General features: G+C 38.0%; 1 protein-coding gene across 3 annotated transcripts in view; it reads left to right on the top strand.

Moving 5' to 3' along the window:
- The first annotated feature begins 18,711 nt into the window (after positions 1-18,711).
- Positions 18,712-25,081, top strand: part of LOC134075074 (E3 ubiquitin/ISG15 ligase TRIM25-like) — a 44,029-nt gene continuing 37,659 nt past the window's right edge. Inside the window, exons 1-2 of one of the 3 annotated variants that reach the window (XM_062530536.1) lie at positions 18,712-18,772; positions 23,122-23,194. In XM_062530536.1, coding sequence (XP_062386520.1) covers positions 23,145-23,194 — 50 coding nt within the window. In that variant the 5' untranslated portion in view covers positions 18,712-18,772; positions 23,122-23,144. Of the gene's footprint in view, positions 18,773-22,755; positions 23,195-25,081 lie in introns of those variants that run through there. The other 2 variants (XM_062530535.1, XM_062530537.1) reach the window with 2 other exon arrangements.

The following is a 25,081-nucleotide window of genomic DNA, read 5'->3' as shown; positions in this document are numbered from 1 at the left end:
TCTCACTCACAGACACACACACACACACACACACACACTGCACTGACAGTGTTCTGTTCACATTGCAACTCCCACAAATGAGTGTGTGCGTGCGTGTGTGTGTGTGTGTGTGTGTGTGTGTGTGTGTGTGTGTGTGTGTGTGTGTGTATGTGTGTGTGTTTCAGACACAGCTATTGTGTTGCTTGCTCTCTCATCATTATATCTTCAGCTAATGCTAATCTGGACTCCAATACAGCTCACTGTCAATTCACCATCTCAGAGGATGGGAAGTGAATGAGATATGGGTGGAGAGATTCAGAAAGCATCCCTAATAACCCACAATCATTTGACTGTTGAGTTTTGCTTTGGGTCAAGAGGGCTTCTAGGCTGGGTGAACCCTGCCTGAACTTCCGGGGAATTTGAATTTTGCCCGGCAGCTCAGGCTGGATACCAGCAGATCTATTTTCACTGTTTAGTGCCAGAATCTTTGGCTCCAATCAGAAACGGCCATACTCTAGTCCTGGCACGCTATTGGCCGGTGACGCGCCGAAAACGAAACTTAACCACCGTAGTGCAGTAGAAACAAAGTGCAGCCTCGCCAGACTAATGTTCAATCTTAAAAGATTGAGTTTAGTATGGTGAAAACCAGACTAGAGGGCTTCAGTTACTGGATGACACTTCTGGTTCTTAACAGTCTTCTATAAATTGTATTGTTGTCATGGCCATTTCTTTTGGAGACTTCACATTTACAAATGCTACTGTACATAGCAAAGGATTATATTTATAGAAAAAAATACTGACTGATGGCAGGTGTATTCTAATAAAATAGTTTTGAGACCCTCAATATCACTTTGCATGTTTTTTTTTTTTTTTTTCAGAAACTAGGGACTATGAATGGGAATATGAATGCTCATCATGGCCTCCAAGATAAGGCATTTTGGAGAGTGTAAACGATCAAGAGCAAAAGGACTATGAAAGCAATATAACTGAACCAAGTTATTTGACAGGTTTTAGTTATGGAACCTAAACATTGTCCATGTAAAAGGGGATGGAATGCAATGATAACCTGAAGATCCTATTACAGTTTCAGTCACGCTTGTGTATCTCTTGAATCATCATAAACATTTGCACAACATTTCTCAAAACAATTTGTATCAACTGCACAACACAGTGGATTACCTGCCACTTGATCAAAAATACTTACTTTATTTATGCTAATATTTTTTATATGTAGCCTACAACCTTTAACATGAATGTATTTTGCTATAACAGATGCCTTTACCTTTAACAATAATATGACACCCTTGGCACTAACAATAGTCTCCACCCCAATGTCTACAGGAAGTAGGAAGAGAAAATTGGAGAGCAAAACATTCGTCAGTAAGGCAAAGGATATAACACTTCCCTAATTAAACTTCCCTAATACTTCATGAGGTACTGTATGTAAACAGTGAAATATAGATTTTGTACCTTAATTCTGATTCAAAAGTGTTGAGATAATTTGGGGCTATAAGCTTTCCATGTTATTATCTTAGGGTTTGAAGCCAAGACTTATATTATATATATAGGCTATACCAATATTTTGCATAGAATCTTGCAACCACATTCACTGTAGATAGACTTCGGGTGTTTAAATTAACTGAAAGTTTGAAATAAATTGCAGCATTTAGCTTGCAACTATTAACAACAGATTTTGTGAAGTGTACTTTTCACTGTGCGTGTATGCGTATGTGTGCGCGCGCGCGTTTAGTCTTGCGCTTTGTAATACATAATATAATATATGTGTCTGTTCGGGCTGTAAAGATTATGTATAGGTAGCCTATCCGTTTTTAACATGTAAGGTACGGTACGGCTACATCGATAGAGTGCGTTCATTCCACTTTCGATTTCAAAACAATTACTAAACGTTACACTAATTTGTGTGTAATGCAGTTCGTTTTGGGCTACATTCATTTAGCGTAGTCGCCAGCATGAGCATACCCGTGACACAAAGACCTATCAAGCACATTTACAAAATAACAAATTATACACAAGACCAAAGATGCTGGAAAGAGAATCACATAGCCTACACATAACTCTGTGTTGTAGTTGGCTGCAGACTAGGCCTATTCTTTTTTTAATGTCAATACTGTATGTGATACAATAATTGATTATATGATAATTTTCACACATGTTTGTGATCTAATTGACTACCACGACTATGATAATTGACCATGTAAAATTAATGTGCACCAAGTTATTACAAATATTTAATTTGAACGCTAGCAACACAAGTCTCCCGTCTTTAAAGTGTAACTCTGGCGGAAATTGACCTCTTTTTCCTGCATGGAAACACATCAAAGCCGTAGAGAGTATTCGTTGTTGTTGTTTATCAAGCTACAGAGCTTGCACCGGTGTACGTTATAGCCCCAAATTGCAAACAGTGGACTAAACACTTCTCAAACAGCCTTTTTTAACCAATAAAATTGTTCAAAACAGCACTAAACTACACATCTCTCTACACATAAAACAAAGCACCAATAGCGTACAAACCCAGAGTTTATTACAGAAGACTGTTAAGAACACTTACAGTACCAACTCTCCCTTTACCAGCTCTTCTCGAAGGAAAGTCCATAAGGCGATTGTGTGACATGAGATCTCGACCTTCCTTCAAGTCCTCGCATAATATTTAATCTTATATCAGTACCTTATATTTCAATATCATATTAATATCATATATGTTGTATATTAGTACATACAATGCATGTATATTCAGTGTTTAAATAAGTCCAGGTTATACAGGTTTTCAAATATTCTGATCCAAATTATTTAAATGTTATTCAATAAAAATGTCTAGTGCTTAGTTTAGTTTACCTCTTCTACATGCCACAGTTTATTGTTTGAAGAGGTCTGATGCCATTTTTAAAATATACAATGTATTTAGAAATAATAATAAAAAAACATTTTTGAGTGTTATACCTATATAAATTATATCTTGTTTGAACATGAACTTAAAGAGCATTTGAGCAAACACTTATTGAATTGACTTATTTGTAATAAGGAACATTCTCCTTAACATGAACCCATTTGCCAGTGCATAGAAATAACATGTATGTTCTTCTTTGACAGTTGAATGAAAATGAAGAGCATGCCCTTAACCTACGTTTTTCTGAGGAATGAAGAGTCAGTTGGCCTATATAGGCAATTTCCATTTCACTGCTATCATTCCTGTCCATGATACAAAGTGCCATTACACTAATTTGTCCGTGCCTCAGCTTGATAAAATAATTATTTGAAATCTATAGTATGACAGCAACATACTAGTATGTTGGTAATACTGCATTATGTAAGCATGCTTGCAAAGAAAAGTCTTACCTATTGACCAATGTTGGTCCTTTTTTTAAAACAGTATTAGAGGAAAGAGCATCTCCTGCCTCCAGTGACATGTCTATGATAAGTGGCTGGCAAATGGATCAACCAGACAACTCCCAAAGGAGCGGTACACTCAGACCTAGGTGAGCATACAGTATATGCATTGCCAGCACAAAGAGTGCAGTGACAGAATATAAGGGATGTTATTTTATGGAGAAACAGCAACTGCTCAAATATAAAAACAGATTATTATCTTAAAAAATCTTCAGAATTAAACAAGAAGAAACAGGATCCCCTGTCTCTAGTGATATGTCAATGGACCAACCAGGACACTTCCAACAGAGTCTTGCACACAAGTGAGCTCATTCAAGCATTTTTAACATAATATACGAATGATGAATAGGCCTGTATCAAATATCTATGCCATGTTTTTTTTTAATATAAAATACAGAATAACTGCCATATCAATCTCTGGAATATGACCAATTAACTGTATTTTTCCCTTAGAAACAAACCAGACGGAAAAGCATCCCCAGCATCCAGCCATGTCTCTGTTAAGAGTGAATGGTCAATGGATCATCCTGAAAACTTCCAAGGCAGTGTGGCACTCAGTCCAAGGTGAGCTCACTCAAAAGTGACATGTCTGTGCGTGAATACTGGATAGGGCAGTCTTATTTAGATTTTGTTTCATAATTTAAGGCTTGAACTGGAGCGAGGAGCCTCCCCTCTATCTACCCATGAGTCTGAGAAAAGTGACTGGTCAGTGGATCAACACAACAACGTTCAAGGTGGAGATCCCTCTAACCTGTACATGTAAGTACGTCCACAGTAGGATTCAACACTATTGTATGTACTTTCTTAGTTAACTTCTTAAATAAATACATACATATGGTAACAGACTGCTGTCACTATTGACTACGAGCTCTGTGAGCCAATGATCCTGGCTTTTTGCCGTTGCAGTCAAGATTAAATACCCAGGTACCCAGATTTGAGGCTGGGTGGGGTGACTGCTCTCGCTCTTCATTAAATATGGTGTCAGAAGTGGGATGACTTGTTGTGAGGTCATGACCCCTGTGTGAGGGACCCCAGAGATGGGTGAAGCACTAATGCAAGGGCCACTCTGGGATTGGAGAACTGCAGTTGGTGGATGCGTGAGGGACACCAGTGTCCATGAAGTGCATGGACACACAAAGATGAGAGCAGTTTGATGGACTGCTGTAACTACGGTTGAGGATGTGCTCTGACCGAAAATCCTTGATTACTGTAATAACAAAATAGAGCAACGTAATGTTACTATGGAGCAAAACAGGATAGTTCCGGGAGTGTCACCTTACGTCACTAAATAAACTTTCTCTCTTAACGAGCAATAAGAGCAAATAAATATATTTGTGTTTTTACAGTATTATTGTCTATAATCCTGTATGATACCAATAAATCATTCTTTATGACATGGAATGAATAATTGGGGGCTGCGTAGACACCCATAGTATTTCTATGTTTTCTTCCCTATTGTTCTTCCGCCATGGGAGTCTATGGCAGCCCATAGAACTGTCTGGTAAAAAAGTTGTGAAACTTGGCACACTGATTGGAGACTAATTTGTTTGGATCAAGTTTCATGTCGACACCAGGAATGCTCTAGCGCCACCAACAGGTCAAAGTTGGACGTATGTTCACGTGTAACCTTGTGTAACTTTTGACCTGTTCTCCCGATTTTCAAAAATCAGGTCATGTGGAATCCTTGGACAAGCCCGAGTTCAATGCAACTGTAAGATAAACTAATTTTTCACCGGTCACAAATGTTGTCCGGTCGACCAATTTCCTAATTCATTCAGAGTAGGGAGCAGTCAAGTTTAAAGTCAAATCAAGTCAATGAAGTATATGGGTTGATTAGTTAGTAGTGCTCTAGACTTAACTTGTTAAGAGATGGTCACCTATTCTTTAAAAAAAAAAATCACAGATACTGCGGCGTTGAAGAAACTCATTTACAGATGCTTTCTTTAACTTTATGTGACTGAAAAAAAGTTGATGTAAGGCAGACTTGATGTATTATAATTGATCAAGAATCTTTCACTAAATGATCACATCAAACAAATCACCAAAACTTCATTTTACCATTTAAAGAACATTTCATAGATAAGGAAATTCGGTAACACTTTACTTGACGGGTTCATTCATAACACATTCATAACAGCTGTCATGAACTGCACATGAAGCATTCATTACTGATTCATGAAACATGACTCAACATTCACACTAACACTTTCATGAATGTGGAAGACAAAACAACGAAAACTTGTCAAAATAAAAGTCCAACAATCTAGTAATCCATAGGGTATTATGAATCCTCTCCAGCGTTTGTAAACATCTCATGAATATTTACATGAAAGTCTACTTCAAATATCACTTTACTATACGAGTTGTGAAGCATTCATCATACTGGGAAGTGAACTACTGACCATCTGTGGACCTCTGAATGGTTGGACATTCCTGCTTTATATATCTACAGTATATATAGGCCTACAGTCATTGGTGTAGACAATTATGCATTCTTCAGAGGTTACTATCATAAAAAAAACAAACTGACAAACTGCCAAACTGACAAACAAAATTCCTATCCTTATCAGACGCCTATAAAATTGATTCACGCTTTTGTCACTTCTAGGATAGACTATTGAAATGCTATATACGCCGGCTGAAATAATACCTGTTGGGTACGGAATTCGCAAAACGGCCGGCAGATTTTGAACATATACAACCTCAAGTCCCTCCCTCCATGGACGCATATTCATGCACGAGCGAGAATTCAGATGCGCGAGAGCGAGCCAGGCTAAATGAAATGCCAGCCTGGCGTCTACAGCACTATGAGCTCTAGTCTCCATACAATCGCTCACATCAACTTCCCCAATTACATTCTTTATTCACCTCCAAAGGGTTGTAGGTAATAGTTCCACAAATCAGACAAGGTAGATGATTTTATAGCCTACATTATATGGTAAAAGCACCTTAGGCTACCAGCCCTTTCGTTCGGAAATTATAAAACAACGATGCATTTGAATACACCAAAATGACATTTGATATACCTTAAATTTTTCAGTAGCCATAGGTGTGTATATTTGAACAGAATCTGCTCATGAAAAGGCAGACTGACCGATTGAGGAATGTTGTAAAATATACATGCTAAAGCTGTAGGGGAAGCTCTGCAGAGAAATCTGCAAGCATAAAACGAGCGAAAACGAAAAGCGAAAGTGAAATCGGCGATGAAATTGCCAAACCTGCATAGTTTCCCTTTAACACTGACCATCATGACTTGTAGTAATACTAACCCACTCTATTTCTCTCTTTGCTCCCTAATACCTCACCTCATCACACTTGAAGTCCCATCCCCATGACTGCCCTACCATCGCCTGTTGCTGTCCCCTTGCCCGGATACCTGGCCCACGCATCCTAGTAACCCAATTCTTCCTTAAGACAATTCCTAATCCCTTTGGACAATTTATTCCCTATCCTGGACTTTTTGAAAATAATGACCTTACTGTACTGTAACTGACCCTAAACAGATGGGTTGGGCCCTTGCACCTCCACCCTCTTATACACGTATATAGACCTCTGAAGTTCGCCTACAAAAAAGCCACCATCTTTGCCCAAATAAGGAGATCCGGTATCTTGAGATTTTTTCTATGGAAAAATAACATGGGGATTTTCAATTATCGCACCTGTTAAACTCTCGCGGGGATGATGACATTGAAAATGCAGACGTTTTTCACTACATAGTTTTGTCCACTGCCGTCTAGTGGATACTGTGATCTTCGGTAGGTGAAGACGGCACACTTTGAACTTTGCTACCCCAGAACTAACTTACCATGCAACTTGCTATAGGCAGTTAGCTTCAATTAACTCCCGGATCTCCTTATATGGGCAAAGATGGCAGCTTTGGATCCTATTTGTAGGCGAACTTCAGAGGTCTATGGCATGGCTTACATGTCTACCCTCTCTTATTTTGTCCATATATTTGACAAATGACTAATGTCTGCACCCATATCTAACTTCTACTTGCACTGCTGCTATAATTCTTATATTACTATGTTATGTTTATCTTAATTGTCCATATATTTATACTAGTACTGTTATATTATGCTTACATTTTTGTACCGTACTATTGCTGGTCACTAGAATTTAGAATCTTGCACTGCTGCACTGTTGGACTTATTTGCACTACCAACTTGACAAACACCTCATACTTAACACAATTTCCATACTGGGGGAGGAGGTGGAAGTGGTGGAGAGCTACAAGTATCTGGGGGTTCACATAGACAATAAACTGGACTGGAAGCATAACACCGAGGCTGCCTTCAAGAGGGGCCAGAGCAGGCTCTATTTCTTAAGGAAGCTTAGGTCTTTTAATGTGTGTACCAAGATGCTGGAGATGTTTTATCAGTCTGTGGTGGCTAGTGCAATCTTCTTTGCCATCGTCTGCTGGGGTAGTAGCATCAGGGCCAGTGATTCTAACAGACTGAACAAGCTGATTAGAAGGGCTGGCTCTGTGCTGGGGTCTACTCTGGAGCCACTGGAAGTGGTGGTGGAGAGGAGGATGTTACAGAAACTGATACAAATTATGGACAATACATCACATCCCCTACACAGAACACTCGTAAAGCAACAAAGCGTCTTCAGTGGGAGATTTTGCCAACTCAATTGTAGTAAGGACAGATATAGAAGGACTTTCCTACCCACTGCAATAGCACTTTATAATGACTCCCCCATGAGCAGAGAGAGAAGATTAATCTTTTAAGGAAATTGGTTTTTAGTCGTCATGCAATTGCACTTTAACTTTAACTTTATCTTGTTAGGAAAGTCTTGTTTCTGTTTTCCATTCTTTTATCTTTTATCTTCTATGCCTTTGACAACTACTTCTGGCTATGTCTTGTGGTGGAAACCATGTGTATGTGATGGTTGATTGTTTATGTGTTTGTAAGGCTGCTGAAACAACAGAATTCCCCTTTTGGATGATTAAGTATATCTATCTATCTATCTATCTATCTATCTATCTTTTCTTGGTTAATGAAGCATGACATACTTCCTGGATCCATGTTATCTGTATTGCTGGTACCTGTAGTTAAAAATAAGACTGGTAAATTAACTAGTATATAACTATAGACCTATTGCACTTGCAAGTATACTATCCAAGGTACTATAACGGATCCTTATGGATAGGCTTGCAGAATACATAGCGTCAACAGATAATCAGTTTGGTTTTTAGAACAAGCATGGAACTGACCTGTGTATTTATGCACTTAAAGAAATTGTCCATAGGTACAGATCACGCAGCAGCACAGTCTTAATGTGTTTCCTGGATGCCTCAAAGGCTTTTGATCGTATCAATCATGGAAAACTGTTTGGTAAACTGCATGAGCGTGGTGTTCCAGCTTACCTAATCAGGATACTGCAGTTTTGGTACTCTCATCAAACTATGCAAGTTAGGTGGGGGAGGAGTTTGTCAACACCCTTCTGTGTCTCCAATGGAGTGTGGCAGGGCGGAATTTTGTCTCTGCTGCTATTTAATCTGTACATGGACAATTTATCCAAGGAACTACAGGGCTGTAGAACTGGCTGCTTGGTGGGGGATAGTCTCATTAATCATTTACTCTATGCTGATGATTTGGTGGTTTTGTCCCCCTCCAGTGCTGGCCTGCAGCAACTTCTTAGACTATGTTCTCAATATGGAGTAATGTTTGATATCAAATTTAACTCAATGAAGAGTATGGTATTGATCGCCGGCACCAAGAAGGACATGAAGTGTGTCTATCCTTCTTTCTCATTGGCAGGGGAAACACTAAAGGTTGTAAAGAAAGTTAAATATATGGGACATGTGATAAGAGATGACCTCTGTGATGATGATGATGTGCAGCGTCAGTGTGGAAAACTGTATGGGCAGGCAAACATGCTGGCACGCAAATTTCACATGTGCACTACTGATGTGAAAATCTCACTCTTTAAAACCTATTGCGCTCCACTGTATACTGCCCACCCGTGGTGTAATTTTAGCGAGTCGAAAATGAAAAAACTTAAAGTGGCTTATAGTGATGCACTGAGAATTGTGCTTAAAATTCCTAGGTGGAGTAGTGCCAGTGAAATGTTTGTATCTAACAATGTGCCCACTTTTAATGCTGTTTTAAGAAATGTTATGTATAGATTCATGTGCAGACTGACAGGGTCTAAGAATGTGGTTATTGTCTCCATAGTGGATGTTTCTAAGAGTGACACAAGGTACATCTTGCTTTTGGAAATATTGGTAACACTTTGCGGTAAGGGTACATGAATCATCATGAATTCATACATGAATTAATTCATGATTTATGCATTACTTAATGGATTAATATCTCATGAATCATCAGGAATTGACATGAGTTCACCATATGTCATTCATGACCTATGCATGAACAACACATCAACTAAAGCATTAAGTATGGTGGCTACATCATTATGAACTATGGTTTATTAAGCATGATCATGATTATTTATTTTTCTGTACATGAATCATAATGAATTCATGCATGTAAGCCTTCCTGAATTATTAGGAGATTAACTAAGCATTAGTTACTATGACTGTTGGGCTAAATTTGTACAAACTCTCTAAACACACTTTCTCAATCATGATGATCATGCTTAATAAACCATAGTTCATAATGATGTAGCCACCATACTTAATGCTTTAGTTGATGTGTTGTTCATGTATGAGGTCATGAATGATACTGTATATGGTGAACAGGCACGTGCAGAGAAGGGGGGCTACAGGGGCTCTAGCACCTGCCCTTTTTCCCCTTTGATGTCCAAGTGCCCTTTTGACAGGACCCGTTTTTTACTTTTTAAAATCTGTACTTCCGCTAGTTCTAACGTGAATATTCACTAAAATGTCTCATTAATAGTTTGTGAAATTTTCTGTGTTAACCCTATGAGCCCGACCGACGCAAAGTGCGTCAAAAAACACACCCATTCTTCTCTGTTAAATTGCTCTGCGATTATTCGACACAGCAAGATTAGACCTATATTGCACGAAAGCGCAGAAGCGGGGCTTTCCAACGAGCCTAGACACTAGTCTGTACGAAGTATGAAAATGAAAGAATTCATGAAGCTAAATCAAAGTATAATTTACAGTCTATATTGCTCTGCCTTCACCCGCGCATCCTCGCTTGAATTACTGGCGAACCTGGCATCGCACAGACATGACACGCATATCAAATGAGAGAGGAGGAACAGGGCTTTCCATTGATACCAAATGCATCGATCTTTCTGTGTTATACAAACAGACGAAGTGACAAACAAATAATAATGTCATATAGCTTATAGGCTACCATTACTCTCGTTTGATTTAGCCTACTCGTGAATCCGCGGTCAGAAAAATATGGCACGCATGTCAGATGAAAGAGGAGACACAGAGCTATCCACAGATACCGAATACAACATTCTAGGTCATAAAACAGATGAAGTGACAGCAAAATAATAACTTAATTTAGCTCCACCTACCCCGTATTTTTGTGTTTTTTTATGGCATAGCCTATGGTCATAATCCAACGTTATCATGTGTTTCTCTATGGCAAGGCATGTTCATAATCCGGTTTTGAGATCCTAGCAAACTCCTGTATGGTATCCGATTCAAGACTCATATTGCATCCAAATTTGTTTGACAAATAAACACTTTTTTGCCTTTACTTTGTTCATTGCAATGTAGTAAAAAGTTATTATAGAGAGAATCATCATGTGTGCACGTCATGTGTGCTACCACGCAAACAAGTCAGGTCAGATCAGCTCGTGTCACAAATATGGAGCACAGAAAGTGTCAAAACACAATTTTTCATCACTAAATAAAAATTGCGATTTATTTCTGTAAGGCACACACCACCTATTTCTGTAAATTGCTCAGCTCCAAAGTCCGACTACATGCTTTCTTAAATTGCCATTTTCAGGGCAGTCAGGCCTACACAAACATGAAAGTCACGTCGAGCTGTCAGCTTGCTGTGATGAGATACAGTCAAAATGTAAGAATTTGTATAGTATGCTTTTTGAATTTTTATTATCTATAAATCAAAATCAAATCAACGCAAGTATTAATACATGATCGTGGCAGATGATTAAAGCTTTATAGGCTAGGGAATGTAAAACTTAAAGGGATATTCCGCCATTTTTGGAAATACGCTCATTTTCCACCTCCCCTCGAGCAAAATAATCGATATTTACCTTGTTCCTGTTCATCCAGCCATTCTGTGAGTCTGGCGATACAACTTTTAGCTTCAGCCTAGCATAGATCATTAAATCGGATTAGACCATTAGCTTGTCGCCTGCTAGCTTCATGTTTAAAAGTGACTAAGATTTCTGGTAATTTTCCCATTTAAAACGTGTCTCCTCTCAAGTTAGAAAGTGCAATAAGACCAACTGAAAATGAAACCTGGAGTTTTTCTAGGCTGATTTGACATGGAACTACACTCTCATCTGGCGTAATAATCAAGGCAACTTGCAAACGTACCATAGGCGCAGTGATATCGTACGCAGCATCTGAAAATAGTCCCCATAGACAACAAGCAGTAGTAGTGCCAGTAGTTTGCAAGTTGCCTTGATTATTACGCCAGATGAGAGTGTAGTTCCATGTCAAATCAGCCTAGAAAAACGCCAGGTTTCATTTTCAGTTGGTCTTATTGCACTTTCTAACTTGAGAGGAGACACGTTTTAAATGGGATAATTACCAGAAATCTTAGTCACTTTTAAACATGAAGCTAGCCGGCGAGAAGCTAATGGTCTAATCCGATTCAATGATCTATGCTAGGCTGAAGCTAAAAGTTGTATCGCCAGACTTACAGAATGGCTGGATGAACGGGAACAAGGTAAATATTGATTGTTTTGCTCGAGGGCAGGTGGAAAATGAGCGTATTTCCAAAAATGGCGGAATATCCCTTTAAGTTCCAGTTTTTACACCATTCAAATTGTGTGTATATTTTCTAGCTTTCGTATGCATTATGTTCTATAAAACATTATATTATATTCTGCAGTGCAAAGATGCCCACTAAAGACAGGAAAATAACACAGTTTTCTGAAAATTTTGTTCCATGTGCCCTTTTTTAAATTTGAGCCCCTGCCCCTTCAAAGGTCTCTGCACGCCCCTGATGGTGAACTCATGTCAATTCCTGCTGATTCATGAAATATTAAGGCATGAGGTAATGCACAAATTATGAATGAATTCATGTATGAATTCATGATGATTCATGTACCCTTACCGTAAAGTGTTACCGAAATGTTGGACCCATTGTCTATAGGTTGTATAAATGATGCATCATATGCTTTATTCGGTAACACTTTACATTACGGCTCGCTAATAAGGTGGTAATTGTATGGTAATTTCTATGTAATTTCATGGTAACAATCCCTTGCTACCACTTATTGCAAGAAATTTCCATGCAGTTTCTAGTGCAATTACTCTGCAGTTTCTAGGTAACAGCAATGCAAACAGCATTAAGGTGGTACTTTCTATGGTATTTTTATAATTTGAAATTTCATGGTAATAATATTTTGAAGCCCCTTATTACTAGTAATTTCTATGCAATTTCCAGTGCAATTACTCTGCAGTTTCTAAGTAATAGTGATGCAAACAGCTTTCATTTTAAGTTTAATAAAATGGTAATGATTTAAAATGGAGCTAGTTCTTGAAATGATAGTCCAGGATCTACTTATTGTTTTTGTTTAATTACCTGAAAAACAAGGAGGTAATTTCCAGGAAAATACACAGCATCAGGGCCGTAAAATACACTATCACTTATTTCCACTCAGTTACTTAGTTATTACCATCTCTGATCTCACTGTAATTTGAGCACCGGACTACCCGTAGTCTCTTCCGGCAATAGCTCCCGTGCGTGCTTCCGTGTGAGAACTTGCGTGACATTTCTGTGCTTCCAGGGCCGGCCCTAGCCAATTTGGCGCCCTAGGCAAGATTTTACAGTAGGTAGCGCCCCCTTGCATCACAGTAAATTACACTGCTAGTGTACATACACTCACAAGACACTGAGCTTCGTCTTGAACATTCTCATATGAAAATAAAGCAAACTACTTAGAAAGCCTTAAAGACACAAATACAACAAATAGTGAACTGAACATATGAAAAACAATATAAATAGCTTAGAGGGGTTACCAGGTTGTCATCTTTGGGGGGCAACAAAAAATGGGTGCAAAAGGTATCAGTACAATCTTTTAGTGCAGGCCCCTTGACAGACACATGGGGCCAATAGCCTATACTACATAGGCTATAACATGGACAGTTGTTGAACCAGGTGAATAAATATAACAGTATGCCTAGGTTTCCCAGTGCCATTTGTAGTGGTGTTGTAGACTGATAACTCTCATTCAATACAATCATAGTTACTTACATAATCATAGATAATGGGTATCTATCTATGAAAATGAAAATAGATAAATATATGATAATAATTGTAATGTCACAATCTAAAAATTATATCAAGTGAAGAATTGTAGTACTTTCTTGATTTGATTTTGGAGCCCCTAACCACACCAGTGGAGATCAAAGACATGATAAGGCATAATCCCCCAACACACTAATACGTTTGTATCTCAAGCATTTTGAAATTCATATAGCCATATTTATACATACACATTTATACATACAGTATAAGTTAACTATTTCATATTGATTTTTATTTTGACTTGAATTTGACACGATTGTCATATCGACTTATATTTATCTTTATGTCATTACACTGTAGGTCGAATTCAGTGCCTGTCACTTTAAGAACGTGAGAGTACTGTAATTAGTCTTTAGCCATGGTTTTCGGCATAATGCAACCGAGGTGAAGTTGGTTGCATAATACATAGGAATATCTGGAAACAATTGGTTATGTTTTCAATGTAATTCTACAGTATATCGTTTAAATAAAGGTTCAAAACCAAGTAGAAATGTGCTGCAATTTAAAAACTGGATTACTCGGGAATGGCTTATTGTACAAATGAATGCTTCATATCCTCGTATTTGGTAAGGTCTGTCGTTTATTTTGATGTATAGTTTGTCATGTAGGCTATTGAGAGATTCCACTGAGAGTAATAGATGGAATGCAAATTATTACATTTCATGTAGCCTAAATTGTAGCCTAAATTCACATTGGTTTTCTCGCGAACCGTTTATTATATCAACTAGTATTTAATACCATCGGAAAGCTAAGACCATGCTCTGTCAGGTGATATGTATATGCTATCATTGTGATTAGAACTTCGTGAGCAATTCAACACAGAAGAATGGGTGTGCATTTCGCATTTCTTTTGGCCGTCGCACGCAGTAATGTGCAGAATTTTTTACATTTCATGTAGCATTCACATTGTTTTTTCTTGCGAAATGTTTATCACAGCAACCAGTAGCCTAGGCCTACATAATACCATAGGAAAGCTAAAATAGTGCTCTGACAGAGAAGTTTTTCGCCCGTCACAGGTAATTTCTCAGGGAAGGGGGCGGGGGTATGAAGGGTCAAAGTAACAATAATTAAATATAAAGTAAATTACAAAGTAAAATGTCATGTAAGTCATATCACCAAGTATCAAATTTAAATATATCAACGATTATTAAATGTAATCTAATTTAAAGTTTAAATCAATGACATTTGAATTTTGAATTACATTAAACTTTAAATCAATTGAATAAGAAGTTGAATTAATTTGAAGTCATACATCACATTTACATTTGCCTGTTGTTCTCATTTTGAATGAGACTTAAAATTTCAGCCTCATGCAATTCCGTGCGCCACCATTTAATTTGAACGCCTTTACCTCAGACTTTGGACTTTGGTACTTCAAGGTTGTACTGTCACCTGTCAATCATGCTATGTCCCCCGCCCCCCGCCCATCCACTGAATCTGAGTTGATTTATCAGGTCTTTTGTAAGACTCACTCACTCCGGGCGAAATTATCACCACGTTGTACACTGTACACAGAGGTGGGAGTAACAAAAAAAACAAATCAATGGCGGTGGCTCCGGGGGTCGTAACTGGAAATATTAAATGTGAATAAAGGTTTATTGACCACTTTTAATGGCTTATTTTGTTACGGGTTATTGTTTATATGCTAAACAAATGTGTTCAGGACACACTATCATTGAAGGTTAGCTTGTTAGCTTGTTGACCCATTATAACCAATTGAAAACACATAGCAAGCTAGGCGACTAGATAGTTAGCACGCTGATATGAACTGTGGTGTTTCTGTAGATTATGAATTGTTGTCAACATGAAAACATTCAAACGGATTTTTGTGTGTATGCCACTTGAACATACTTGGGCTAAATAAACCCCTGAATGTAATCTGAAGCACTGGACTGTCTAGCTAACTAAACACTAAGCTAACCACTAACCACTAAGCTAACCTGTTGACCACTGAGCCGAAACGCTAGGTGTGTGACAACTGGACAACACCCCCTGGGTGAAATTTTAGCAGGCGTATTTCGCGCAAAGACAGTAGAAGATCTCGCATGGTGACATGCTCTGTGGAAACCCAGCGTCAGACGAAGGACGAAGGCTCTGGTGATGGTGATGAAGTGGGGGAAACTATTACTGAAGAACTGATAAATCGACTAAGATTCAGTGGATGGGCGGGGGGCGGGGGACATAGCATGATTGACAGGTGACAGTACAACCTTGAAGTACCAAAGTCCAAAGTCTGAAGTAAAGGCGTTCGAATTAAATGGTGGCGCACGGAATTGCATGAGGCTGAAATTTTAAGTCTTATTCAAAATGAGAACAACAGGCAAATGTAAATGTGATGTATGACTTCAAATTAATTCAACTTCTTATTCAATTGATTTAAAGTTTAATGTAATTCAAAATTCAAATGACATTGATTTAAACTTTAAATTAGATTACATTTAATAATCGTTGATATATTTAAATTTGATACTTGGTGATATGACTTACATGACATTTTACTTTGTAAATTACTTTATATTTAATTATTGTTACTTTGACCCTTCATACGGGGGCACCTTAGGAAAGAAGGCTATTATTACTAGTACTTAGTAGGCTTTGCTATGCAGTGAAATTAATGTGGGCTTATTAAGACATTGTAATATCAGTTTTAAGAATAGTGGAAGTTCCACTTTCTTTTGGCGCCCCCTGGATGTGCGGCGCCCTTAGCATTTGCCTATACTGCCTAAGCGGCGGGCCGGCCCTGTGTGCTTCAGATAGAGTTGCAGTCTCGAACGATTTCTAAGTGTGTACAGACTATTCCAAAGTTTACAGACTGACTGGTGCTTTGTTTTATGTGTAGACACCTCGAGTTAGCTGCTGACAAGGTTTTGCGCTGTTTTGAGCAATGTTAGTGGTTTAATTTTGAAAGAGTAGCCTATGGCTTTATGCCACTGTTTGCGATTTTGGGCTGTAGCTCATGCTAGCTCTGCAGGCTAGCCTACTGCGTGATCAACGAAAAATACTTCTTCCATGGCTTAGTTAAATTTTCGGCGGACTGATAGGCTACTTTAAATGTTGTATGTTAAATGTTGACTTTCTTTTTTTGCAGAACAAAGAAATAAAGGTTGTACTCAACATGTGTTTGTGTGTTGAATGTCAGTAGGCTACAAAATAGCTTATTTCAGATCAGAGATGGTATTAACTAAGTAATTGAGTGGAAATAGGTGATAATGTATTTTACGGCCCTGATGCTGTGTATTTTCCTGGTAATTACCTCCTTGTTCTTCAGGTAATTAAACAAAAACAACACTAAAAACATCATAAAGATAATTGATGGGTTTATCAACACAGCTTAAATAGGAAGAGGCAATAGTGCATTTTACAGCTCTGATACCATATAGTTTCCATAAAATTACTTCACTTGTTCCAGTTTAGTTACAGGCACATAATGTCTTCTTTACCAGCTTACTACGACAATGACTTGGTTTGTCTCTTTCTTAGTAGGCTAATAACTAAGTAATTGGGTGGAAATAAGTGATAATGTATTTTACGGCCCTGATGCTGTGTATTTTCCTGGAAATTACCTCCTTGTTTGTCATGTAATTAAACAAAAACAATAAGTAAAGTTTCAAACAATTACCATTTTATTATACTTAAAATGAAAGCTGTTTGCATCACTATTACCTAAAAACTGCAGAGTTATTGCACTGGAAACTGCATGGAAATAACTTGTAATAAGTGGCTACAAAGGATTATTCATAAAATGATATCAAAATGCCATAGAAATTACCACTTTAATTAATGCTGTTTGCATTGCTATTACCTAGAAACAGCAGAGTAATTACACTAGAAACTGCATAGAAATTACTAGTAATAAGTGGTAACAAGTGGTAACAAGGGATTGTTACCATGAAATTACATAGAAATTACCATACAATTACCACCTTATTAGCGAGCCGTAATGTAAAGTGTTACCCTTTATTCTTAAATGTCTTGTACTGTTATGTTGTCTCTATGGACCTTTGTGTCTTGAATAAAGTTGATTATATATATATATATATATATATATATATATATATATACATATATATATATATATATATATATATATATTATATATATACACTTGAGTCTGATTCTCTTATATGCACTGACCCTTTTGCCATTGACTATGCTCCTGCACAGCTCAGACTGTTATTTGCATGCTTAGATGTCAATGAGAGATGGGTCTTCTTTTATGATGCTGAAAGCTGGAAACACCTTCACACCTTCACAGATATGGTTTTCAGTGATGGAGAGAGGATCTACCCAGTATTTTGTAGTAAAGATTAAAATGAAGACATTAAGATCGGCACAATGTAAACTGATACAGATATGTTTTCTATCTCTGGTTAGTTTTTGGTTTAGGGTCAAACAAGTGAGTTATTCTACCCATGAGTTTATGGTGGTACTACAGTATGTGGTGGAGCAGTATAGCTTTAATTAAGGAGAAATTACTTGATATGAAAAATGATCTTAATGATATGAAGCAAAACATGGACTTAGATGATCACAGATACTGTATGTTGTGGCACATACTTCCAGTAGGCTACATTTGTGTCATCGGTCTAGCATAGTATAAAATAACTGAATAGGAACATGTTTTAAATACCATTTTCTGCTTCCATTTGTTTATCTTTTGTTTATTACTGTATCTGCCTGCCTTTTACATTTATGGTCCTGAGGCCAGAAAATAATGGAATTTTTGTATCGAACCACACATTTTTGCATATTGTAGAAAATATTATAAAATGGATTACAAATATCACACAGCTGTAGTAAATATCCATTGCCCAGAGCTGTTATGACCTTTCACAGTAATGTGACAGCTTTTCCTTTAAGGTAATTTGATGCCCTTCTTAAGAGGAAGACATGTGTAGCCTACAGAGTAAAACTGAAAGTAAGCCAAGCCATAGAGGAAGCCATGGTGTAGCAGTGAAGGTATTCACTCAAACGGGCATAAGGTGAGTAAACAATGGAAAAGCTCTTGTGATTAGTACGTCTATTTTATTCTTATAGTCACTTTCAGTGTGATTCGAACATATCAGTTTCATATTGTTGAGGTTTTCTAGGTCTTCCATGATGTTAGCTAAGATTATTAGCACAAGTATAACAAGACTTAAACAAGAGAAAGCAGTAATAAAAAAAAAAGTCTCAGAACATAATTACTCCAAACAGGTGCTGTTTTGTTGCGAGTGTAAGTTAAGTAAAAAAACTAAAAAGTAACAGAGGCAGGGGCGCCTACAGGAATGAATGCTATGGTAGCCTACACACACACTAGGCTACTGACACCAACCAAGCTACCAACAACGAGTTCTCTCTCGTTGTTGGTACTGTAGCTTGATAGTATGTCTAACAAATGGACTCTGATGGCGCCTGAGCAAAGACACTGTTGAAAATATGGGCTATGTGAAAAAGAAAAACTTCTAATCAAACAAGGCAACTAGTTATTCAAAGCAACCAGGAAGTAGGTCAAGGTTTAAAAGTGAAGCATGTGTTGGATGTCTAGAGTCCATAGACAGTAAAAGATATGGAGCCACGTAGGTGTCGGCAGAGACCAGTGAAGCAAATTTCAGCCATTTTGCTGTTAGGCTGCTTGCTTTCTGCGCAGGCTCAGAGGACTTAGGTACATAGGCACGTAGTCTAACTGTAATTGACACTTTACCAAAGTAAAAGATATGAGGCTCATTCGGGATGAGCTGCGGATGACTTAGGCTGGCTTCATACGTCAATGGGAGCTTGAGAGTCTTATCAGGAGGGGCGAAAGTTATATTACACGCAGCTGGTCCGGGACAGTCCTGCTACAGTTTGCCTGACATAACTCACGGGAGATATCACAGAATTTTGTGTGCAATAAATACATAGGCCTATAACTTTCATCGTTACTCAGTAAATGAGCATGATGACTGACAAAATAAATTGATATGATGTAATTTAAATAAACCACCGTTGTCATATAGTTAACAGGCCTGCACTGTAGCACATTAATTCAATATCAAGTGTTTTCCGTAGCCTATACTTATCCAACAGCATAAAATAGCCTAGCAGAATATCCAAACGTTGTTAGTAGTAGGCTACCCTACCTCAAATTCCAAACAAGAAGGTAAGCCTTCGATTTCTGTTAATTTTTGCACATTCTAATGTAAGGAGGCAGAATGAGACACCTGTCATAATCGTCACAGGGAGATCTCGACCCACAGTGGGAACTTAGTCAAATGCCTTCCATGTGCATTGGGCTCAACTCTATTGCTTCTAGTGTTCATACTTTATTTTTATCTTTTTATTTTGATCTTAAAGGTAGGGTAGGAGATCCTGGAAAATGATTACAGCAAAGCTGCATTTTGAAAATACACAGGTCTGAAGTCCCAACCCCTTTCTTCAGACTTCCTCCCAAAGCCACGCCTCCAGAGTACAGGAACGTGCACCTGTTCACGAGCGGGAGGGAGGAGCAGATTGCAGTTTGATAGATGCATCAGAATCCAATCATTGTTAACAGTCCGTTCAGTATGATTTTGGATTGTTCATTCTAGAGGCCACTAAAACTTTTCATTTTTGTGTCAAAACTTTTAATTAATTGGTTGCAATGGGGGTGGTGAAGAGTATTTCAAGCAATATGTTAAAAAATACTCCAGAAAAAGATCTCCTACCCAACCTTTAATTGTCGTTTTGTTTTGAGGCTGAGCTTTTTTTGTAACATGGTGATAACAAACTACAGTTGCATGTAATGTCACCAGTTTGGGCGCTTCATCTCCAACTGATCAAAACGGCAATTTGCTTAACTGGCAAAGCTAAACCAGTTGCTTAGGTAAAATTTACAAAATTAATTTATTGTGCTCACATGAACGGCCATAAACTAAGCTTTTCCAATGATACAGTATGTATATTGAGGGTATTACACAAACTATCGCTAAGATAACCGCATCCAAAGTTGACATGGTTCTCCCGTCACGATATGCCAGAAGAGGGGAAATCACCTTCACCGTGGACAACGGGAATGACTGCTAATGTGTTGAATCTTCACCTGGTTTAACAGTCAAAACCTATGTTTTTCCGTGAAATGAGTTCACAATATGAACATGATATTTCAAATCCCTCTCCACGCAATAGGATAGCACTAAACAAATAATCTTCTTGTTTTCAAGTAGCAGGATGCTTTACGATCGCAACTTCTGGTCGCATGTCAGTCATCATTATATTAAGCCCGCCCACCAACTCTATACACAACGTGATTGGTCCAGTGATTTCTGCCAAAGCCCAGCTCACAAGCTCTATGTCCAGTTGCTAGACTAACCCGGGCAGCAAATTAGATTAGCTGCCGCTAGGGGCGTCTACAGTAGATTTCTAGGCTAGCAAGATCTTAGCATATTTGGTGAAATTCTGATCTATGCCCATAGACTTCAATGGAATAGTCGCTGCCTCTGATCTGCATAAAGGGGGATTTTGACCCCCCCTTTGCAATTCGGGTTCCAGGAAGTGGCTTTTCATGAAGTATCTTGGCTCCACCCTTAACTAGGCCATCCTTAAGAATATTCTTGTTTGCCGTAACAGTCGAGAAAAATATATATTAGGTCGGTCGGTCGGTCAGTCTATATTTTTTTTCACCATTCAAAGTGAAAAAAAAAGTATCATTTTGGTCACAATGATTTTGTATGAATTTAAACAAATTTGTATTTTGTGACGTCACCGACTCATTCTGATCCATGTTATATAGACCACAAACAATTTGTGAAATCTTATTGAAATCTTAATATGTGTCTTTTTGATAAAGCATCTTAGTTTGAGGCGACACGGTCACCGTTAGACTAATGAGGAGAATGGATGGGAAAAGATATGGGCACAGTTCTTCCAGAACTTTGTGCCAAGTTAACACTATGTTGAGGTGTTTTAATGCATTTTTTTAGATGAATAACGGTGTCCGCAAACGTTTTCTTTGCTATAGCCGCAGCCACCATTACAGTTAAGCAGGAACCACTGACAGTGAATGAAACGAAGCCTACACAATACGTGTTAGGAGACTGGGAGGCTGAGATATCATTTCAAAACTCTCATTATTTATTTAATATAAAATGTAGGCCTACAGGCTAAAAGAGCGGGGACCGCCATCAATTCCGACATTCTGGATAGAGCAAGGGCAGCTGTCCACTCAAAAACAACAAACTGATTCACTGCTAAATCAAAATCTATCAGAACTCATTCTGACACCGAAGGGAGAGGGAGAGGGAGCCACAACACTCACTCTCTCTCTCTCGCATGTGCACATGCATACGCTGGGAAACAGGAGACACAGGGGAACCAACGGGACAGTCAAACATTGTCTAGTTACTTTATAAACTGTCTCTAAGACAGTCCAACAAGGGGGCTATAATAGCCTTGGTGCTACAACATTATTGTATTGCATTTGTATTGGTTGTTTGAAGAGTTAAAACACAAGTTAAAACCGGCAAGTCGGTCAGACCGAAAAGGAAAACAAATAAAACATTTGAGTAGGACCTAAATTGACAGGGTCGGTCGGTTGACGGCAAACAAAAATATTTTTAAGGATGGCTCTATCTTTGCTATTACGTCTTTGAACTGACTTAATGGGGGTGGGTTTCAGCACGTGCAGGATCTGGATACAGACGTAGACTCCAGCTATTTTAAGGACATGTGGCATGATGTCACGGTGGTAAATCCCACCCCATCTGCAACCAGACAGACAGAATTTCTAACCAGTTTGCATTTAGTCAATCCCAGTATGCACTGTGTTCAACCCAGCATGCATCACATCAAGTCACATCTGCGCAGATCTTCATCAAGTCGAATGAGCCTATGGACAGAGCTATCACGTAGACGTCAGCAGAGACCAATGAAGCAAATTTCAACCATTTTCCTGTTGGACTGCTTGTCTTTCTGCACAGGCTCAGGGGACGTAGATGTGACGTACTATAGGCACATAGTCTGACCTATGGTGACATTTTACTCTCTCTGGGCGCATCCACATTACCTAACTTATGTTACTTTAGCATTGTTTTCGGAAAAACGTTTATTAATCAGCCAGTAAGACAGTTACAAGGTTATGACCCCAATCACACAATGTTGTATCACTCTGAAAATAGAAAATATTCGTACAAGGCTTATTATTATTACTTCCATTTGAGTGAAGAATGTTTAAATGAAATACATACTACATACTCCCCAAATATGCATGCAGAAAAATCCATTTAAAACAATATTGCTAATGCTAATAATATTAAGCATGATCTCAGAAATGCTTTTAAATTTTTTTTTTTATTTTAAGAATGTAACTAATAGGTGTGGTATCCCCTGCAAACAGCCATTTTTCAAGGAAGAGTGAAAATGGAGCAACAACACAACTTTGAAACTGGAAATTCTCCTTTGATGCCCAGGTTAGCTCACTTTTACACATGCATGACCAGACTGTATATACACTGTATGTGTTTAATTTCTAGTGCATTGTCGTTTGCCCTACACAGGCTAAGAGCAGTATCTGCACTTTAAAAAAAATAAAATAATAATAATAAAAAATAAGAATGATGATAATAATAATAATAATAATAATAATAATAATAATAATAATAATAAATTGCACAAATAAGAAGTCCCTCAATCTGTTAAAATTTCTTATGGCTACCTAATAGATTTCTTAGATGAATTGACATTTTGAATTGGCAGTTTGTACAGAAAAGTAGAGTGAAACCAAGGCAGATTGCAGTATCTATCCTTACTGTATTGATTTCACTTGCCATTACTGCATTCTGCCTTGGTTTCACTTGCCTTTACTCTAATTGGACATGATTAATTGAGGCATGAAATAAACAAAACTATCACTTTATCAAAGGTTCTCTGAAAGTCCTTATGACTGGCATTACTATTAGCTCGAAGCCCAGATAATTTCCCTGAATTGATAACCATGTGAAAGTGTCACAAGACAACAAGAATGTGGAAGTGTGTGTGTGTGTGTGTGTGTGTGTGTGTGTGTGTGTGTGTGTGTGTGTGTGTGCAGGGACATACTGGCCCTGGACTCTCTTCTAAAAAGGCACACTACCATTCACACTCACACACACATTAGATGCCTATGGCGTTACAGTCTCACAATGTTAAATGCCAGTGAAAGTATCATATTCAAAACAGTCAGTCAGATTTTACAAAAAGTAATTAACATGTACTTTGAAAAATATAAGCAGCAATGTGGAAAGGTGTAAATTCAAAGGTCAGATTTTGGTGTGCAGCATTGCAATATTGTTTGACATGACCCACTGAGCAGAAAATGGTCCAAAATATGTCGAAAAGACGTGGTCGCCGAACTCCAGAAGACGTCCTCAGACTAGCCAGAATGAACGTTTTTAAGATGTCTTTTCTGGACGTTCTATACATGTATTGTTTTGGGTGTGATATAGACATCCTTAGAAGACGTTGGAAATACTTAATAGTTGGGCATCCAGAAGATGTCCTCAGAGTAGCCAGAATGAAAGTTTTTAAGACGTATGTCCTGGACATTGAATATATGTGCTATGCTGGGTGTCACATAGACGTTGTTAGAAGACGTCTGGAAGACTTAATTATTGAACATCCAGAAGATGTCCTCAGAGTAGCCAGAATGAACATTTGACGACAATTAAAATAAAACTAGACAATGACTGGTGCACAAACTCTTATTTGCCGCGAGGTAAAGTCATCAAAGAAAAGAGTCATTTGCACATACTTTCACAACATTTCATTTTAGCATGCAAAAATAAGTTTCTTCTGATAGTATGCGAACCTGTGATCTCAGATTCCTAATCCGCTCACTCCTGCACTAGGCTACTCTATTTTGGCTGAAGTCGTAATGGATAGGCTACTACTGATATCTCAATCACTATGTTGTGGTTGCTAGTTAAAGGGGACATAGAATGGATGAATTGAGTATTGCACTGTGTTCTCTGATGTTGAAATAGTATATATTCAACTTTGATTTAAAAAAATAAACTCAATTGCAATTTTACAAGACTAATTAAAACCATATATTTAGGCTGGGTATTGAAATGGTCTGTTTGACTAAATGGCGCCCTCTTTGGCAACCCCAATTGAACTTCAATGGCTTTGCGAGGTCTGACATCACAAGCAAGCAGTTTTGCTGAATCGCCCATTTTTTAGTGTCTATTTCTAATTTCAAGATTTTCATATGAAGGAGGGCACAACCATGCCTCATGTTCATGATAGCTCTTTGTTTATGCACAACCTCTCATAATTCATGAAAACCAAGAAAAAATTTTATTTCCATTCTATGTCACCTT

Source organism: Sardina pilchardus, unplaced genomic scaffold (genome assembly GCF_963854185.1).
Source record: "Sardina pilchardus unplaced genomic scaffold, fSarPil1.1 HAP1_SCAFFOLD_159, whole genome shotgun sequence".
Classification (NCBI taxonomy): Eukaryota; Metazoa; Chordata; class Actinopteri; order Clupeiformes; family Clupeidae; genus Sardina; species Sardina pilchardus.
The sequence above is the reverse complement of the archived record's forward strand: the minus strand, read 5'-3'. Positions and strand labels throughout refer to the sequence as shown.